Below are 5,889 nucleotides of genomic sequence, written 5' to 3'. Positions count from 1 at the left end.
TCAGTGCCTCACCAGCAATGAACCTCACCGCACGTCACTGATATATATATATATATCAATTGTACTTAGATATTTGAAATAGAAACTAAATGGTAAGTTTGTGTGTAATTATTTCTGAAGCGCAGAAAACAAATTCTGTCATCAGCGTGTAAACTGGACATTTCCCACCCTATTGCTTGTTTCTTTTACGTTTCGAGGAAGACGATGTTTTGTTCACATGAAACTCAGAAGTGGATATGAGTCATCTTTCATAAACCCAAAACTGATCACGTGACCGCATAACCAGATCAGACCGAATGAGAACCAAGCCACAGGTAAACATTTAATGTCTGAACCTGGCAGCTAATGCGGATCAGAACCGTGTCCAGAACCAACACATGTGTTGTTGTTTAATAGTGACGGGGAAAAAAAACCCGGTTGTGTTGTTGACGTCGGGTTTTGCTCGCTCAGGTAAACAGGAAGACACGCCCTCAGAAACTACGGTCCCGGAAGAAAGGAGTCTTTTTCCGAGCCCGTCCCTCCTTTAAGGCGAGCAGGTGGACATTTTCAGCTCAGGTGGAAACTGACCGACATCTCCACTGGACCCGCAGCCGTATTTTATTTCGCTTTTTGAGATATTTTAGACATTTTTTAACGCTTAATTTGTAGTTTTGTCGATAAACTGAGGATTCACCTGCTGTTGCTGGGCCTGCAGATTCACCTGGGAAGCAGCCTTCGGGCTCCATCTACTGAAACTCACACAAAGAGGTCAGAGGACTGAAAGGAGACTTTTGGGGACGTTTTAAAACAAAACTAGCGACATGGCGGATCCCATGGAAAGTGGAATAAAATACATGCCAAAATTGGTAAGTTTTTCTATGTTTTTTCCATGATTTTCTGAATATTAAACCCCCTAAGCAATCGGAATGAAGGGAATTAAGATGTTTTTTGTGTGTGTTTATTGTATACAGTCAACAAACACAGTGAGTAGGATGGGATGAGGGCTGTTATCAACTGGTATCTTTCATCAGCAAACTTGTTTCACTCAAGATTAAAAAAAAAAAAAATTTCTGAAATCAAATGTTGCAGTTATCTTGAGAAAAAAGGGAAAGTAAACATTTTTGTTTTTGACTCTAAATTCCTAATTAATGACCGTAGTATCTAGATTGTCCTGGTGTTAAGTGGGTTCATTGAAAAAGAAATGAATTATGGTTACATTTGTAATCTTAGACATAAAAGTATTGTCGCAATAAAATGGTAACCTGATTTCTGTAGTAGAAAATGTCTTCAGGAGGAGAAGCGGAAAAATATCCTACTGAACCTGAACACACCTTTTTCTGGGATGTGTTTTCCAAGAACCCTGTACAATAAAAATTTAACCCTGGACTCCCTTCCTCCTTCAGAGTAACACCTTTCAGACCAACACCAATGTTTTGATTAAAACAACAGTTCAAAAGTCAATGGTGGTAAATTCCTGCAGGTTGGGACTTGATACGGTTTGTCCTCAATAAAATAACTTCAAATTAACAACAACATGGAAACTAACCCTTCATATTTGGACAATTTGAACCACTTTTTTTTTTAGGAATAATTTGATTGCATCGTGAGAATAAAATCCAGATTTGTTACATTTTGAGCTGCATCAACCTGTCGGAACCAAACGGATCGGAATGAAGATCAGTAGGTCAGATTATGAAGGCCCCACCCAGCTGCATGCACTTTTTTATCTCAGCTTAGTGAAAAAAAAAAACAGACCAAAGTTTCAGGATCTGCTTTTGATTCATAAACGTGGATAATCTTGCCGAATGTATTTTATTCTATTTAAATCAAAATTAGTAACTGAGAAGTTAAAGAAAATTAGACATTTCTCTCTGCAATAAATTCTCCACTTCTGATTTTTTCCGCAATATTTTGAAAATAATGGGGAGGTTTTAGGATCTCTGCCCTTCCAAGAAGGAGCTTGGACTGTATTTGACATGACGTATGTAAATGTGTGATTATGGTCCGAATGAACATTGGGAACTTGAAGATGATTTAAAACGTGCTTCTTGCTGTTCAGACGGGATTCTTGAGCTTTGGCCTCAGGCTTTGCAGTACAACGCGTTCTTTCGGTGCAGAAGTATCGAGTGTGGGCAAACTGAAAGTATTTCTGTCCTTACAGCTGAAACTTATGTCACAGTTTTGGTGACGATCGTTATCAAAGCTTAGTGAGGTCTAAAGTTGGAGTTGATCGTTTTTATCTCAGACAGAATGAGTCTTTCTATTTGATCTGTTGGGTAAGCTGTACACCCGGTTGTTTTTCAGTTTCTGCTGCAGTAAACACTCAGGAACTTGCCAGTTCGCGGTTTGCTCCCAGCAGGTTTGACAGGATTGTGAAACCTTTGTTCTTCCTCCCCCGCCCCAATCGGTGGAGAACGTCCTGAAAGTTGCCACTCCGTCACTCTGAGTCAGGCGTTACGGTCCCACCTAATGGCTCTTTATTCAGTTATGAAAACTAAATCTTACCAAGTAATTTGTCTAGTTTCTTTTCTAAATATCTCGGCAAACTTGATATAAGATCAAAGTAACTTTTAGCAAGACATAGGAGCTTGTTTTAAGCCAATAATTGATTAAAATGCTAGTTTCTTTGACAGGCTATATTTCACTTATAACATGGGGAAAATGTCTTATTAGTGAATTAATCTGCCAGTGAAACTAGTTCTTTTTGATCAATTTTAGAATATTATTGACTTAAAACAAGCTCATATTTCTTGCTGAAAAGTTAAGTTTTATTTTTCAAGAGCAGTAAGATATTTGCTCTAGAAACCAGATCAAAAATGGTTGGTAATATTGTGTATTTGCAGTGAAGGAGTTTATATGTTAAGTTAAATCAAGATAAACAAAAGTGAAAAGTGATGCACACTCAGGAGAAACTATTTCTGTGGGCAGATTAAGGTGTAATTACTGTACTTAAATGCATTTCACCTCCTTAAAAACTTATTTATGCTCTTTTTGTCACTTATTTATTTCCCAATAACTTTAAATACCAGATAAAAATAACTTGAGTGAATACAAAATGCTGTTTTTAATGATTTTATTTATTGAGGTGGGGAGAAACAATCCAAACCAACTTGGCTCTCTGTGGAAAGTTTTTCCTTTCGTTGTTGAACTGTGACGTTGCTTTGTATACTTTTTTTTTTGCCGTTTCGTTTCACTTGTCACACGCTCCCCTCATTGTCGGCTCTGCAGTGTTACTAAATCACTTCACTGAAACCTGTCTGACGACTCCAAGGAAGCAAAAGATCTTAAACCAATGAAGTCAAAGGAAATTCAAGAACTGATGACAAAGTCGGTGACATCAGTCGAGGAAAAAAAACTTTCCTAAAGCTTTGCTGTAATTATTGGCTAATAATATGGCTGCAATAACTATTATTTTAGTCACTGAGTATTCTATCGATTAGTCTGATAATTAATTGGATAAAAACATTGGCACATTCTGCTAATTTTCCATTAAACACCCTAAGCCTTCTTCATACAATAATTCATTAAAAGGTGCAAATAAACATTTAAATTCCTGTTAAAAAGGTTATTACCTAAAATGCAGTGACAAAGCATAAGTGTAAACCTGATCATTATAGCCAAAGATACATTTGGACCAGGGATGCAAATGATCGTTTATAGAGTTTAAAGTTTATTGAGCTTATTGATCGACAAACGATTAACTGATGAGTGGCCATTTACGTTTTGTATCAAGAAAAGCGTAAAACAAACGGCTACATTGGTCATAATATGCTGACGGATGCGTTGAGCGCTGTTAAGATGAAGCTTAAGGAGTTCTCTGAGTGTTTATATTTCAAAACAGAAACGCATGAAGTGGATTTTCCAACCCACACCGGACTCTGTTTGGACCCATGTGTCTTCCGCCATCTTTGTTTTAAGTATGACCAGCGGCGCCCTCTGCTGGATGGCTGCCAAACTTCAACACCAAAAGATCTAAGGATTAATTGATCTATTGGAACTAATCTTAGTCTAATAAACTATGAATCAACCATTAATCATAAATTGATTGTTTGAATACTGCATAACATCAACATGTGCTTGACTAGACATCAAAACGGCGTAATTATTGGACAGCAAAACGTTCAAGATGATACAAAATCTGGACCAGGTGAAGCTAAAACTATTTCAGTTAAGAAGTTCTGGGTGGAACAGATTCAAATGAAAAATGTATAATTTGTTTTACACCATTTTGACTTACTTACTGCTCTGAATATGTTTTCAGAATTTTAAAAAAAAATTTTTGCCCATGTACTTCAGTTAATGATGAATTTGATTATTGAAATGACAGTGGGAATCGATTAATCATGAATAATCCAATTAGTCGTTTCAGGCTTAATGCACTCTAATGTGGCTGAAATGAAAACAATTCTGCACAGAAAATTCCTCCAAAGTGACGTGAAAGACTCATTCTCACAAACCGTTGAAGTGGGACAGATGGTAACGAAGTTTAGGGGGTGATTACTTTTTCACATAGGGTCAGATTGGTTTGGAAAACTATTTTTTCCCTTAACTAATAAAATAATATGAAGTATTTCATTGGATATCCTCGTCTGATATTAAAAAGTGTTAATTTAAGTGGCAAAAACCTTTAATGTGTTAGGAGGTCAAGGAGTATTTTACTTTAAAATTCTCAGTTATTAAATCTTGATGCTGAACTGCTTTCCATATTAATTAATTTACTTTTGTTTTCCAGGATAAAGAGTATGAGTCTGTGCAGTTTCTGCAAACGGGGGATAGCAAAAAGCTGGAGAAGGGTCCGGGGAAGACGGGCGCTGTGATCGGCGTGGTGATCTTCGCTGTTGTTGTTGCTCTCATGACCGGACTGCTGGTCTGGCATTTCCACTGTAAGTAGCTCCTCCAGCTTTAAATAGTGAATGGTTGTAATCAATCAATCAAATTTTATTTGTATAGCACATTTCAGCAGCAAGGCATTTCAAGGTGCTTTACATAACTAAAGAAAAAATATAAACAGCATGTGACATTGAATAAACGGTAAGAGATTTTGAAAAAAGATTAAAAAAGATAAAAACATACTTTTGTTACAGAATTTAAGCGCCTGTCGTCGCCGGACTCCGCCGTCCGTTTATCACGGCTGTTATCCAGGCCCTGTTGCCTAACAGGACGAGGTCTCCAACCTTGTAGCACCAGGCTCCGTCCAACTGTCACACAAATTTTTGCGCTAGGACTTCGCCGTCCTACACGGATTTTTGTGCACTGAGTCTAGAATTTACAGGGTTTTTCTGTGCGCGCAATGACCCTCAGTCACTCGCCACTTTTACATCATTAAAAAGAAGAATAAAAAGAAATTAATAAATGGATAAAAAGTAAAGATAAAAACATCGAAGACATCAAAACCCACACTCTAACCCTAATTTAGCCATAAGCAACTCTAAACGGGTGTAATGGGAAAAGCTGTCTTCTGCACACATAGGGAATTTAATCGCTTTAAATTACCTTTTTAAGGTTATTTTGTCGATTTTATAAATGATTATTGTTATGAAAATGAAAGATTTTCCCAAGCAGTTTGATGAGTTAGTCGTTGTACTAAATATTTTAGATAAATTGGTATAAAAATACTAAAAATCAAAGAGCAGATTAGACTTGTATGGTGATTTAAAGCAATATCAACAAAGAAAGGCGCTGCAGAAACCGAAACCTGTTCTGTTTGTGTCCTTCCTTCATTAATTTCTTCTTCCCTTCTGCCTGGGTTCTCCTACCTTTTTCATGTCCTTCCTTCCTCTTTGCGTGCTTCACTCCTTCCTGTTTTGTGACCTTCCTTTCCCGTTGGCGTCTTTATTTCCTTGTTTCCTTCCTTTCTTATTTGTGTCTGACTCTTCAGAGCAAGACACAAAGAGGAGTTTTTAACGGATG

General features: G+C 37.2%; 1 protein-coding gene across 1 annotated transcript in view; it reads left to right on the top strand.

The window, feature by feature from the left end:
* Window positions 1-367: 367 nt before the first annotated feature.
* Window positions 368-5,889, top strand: part of st14a (ST14 transmembrane serine protease matriptase a) — a 19,932-nt gene continuing 14,410 nt past the window's right edge. The window contains exons 1-2 of the mRNA XM_008426464.2: window positions 368-845; window positions 4,712-4,862. Of these exons, the coding sequence (XP_008424686.1) occupies window positions 801-845; window positions 4,712-4,862 (196 nt within the window). The 5' untranslated portion in view covers window positions 368-800. The remainder of the gene's footprint in view (window positions 846-4,711; window positions 4,863-5,889) is intronic.

The sequence above is a fragment of the Poecilia reticulata genome, linkage group LG13 (assembly GCF_000633615.1).
Source record: "Poecilia reticulata strain Guanapo linkage group LG13, Guppy_female_1.0+MT, whole genome shotgun sequence".
NCBI lineage: Eukaryota > Metazoa > Chordata > Actinopteri > Cyprinodontiformes > Poeciliidae > Poecilia > Poecilia reticulata.
Note: the sequence above shows the minus strand (reverse complement) of the source record. Positions and strands in the feature narration are given on the sequence as shown.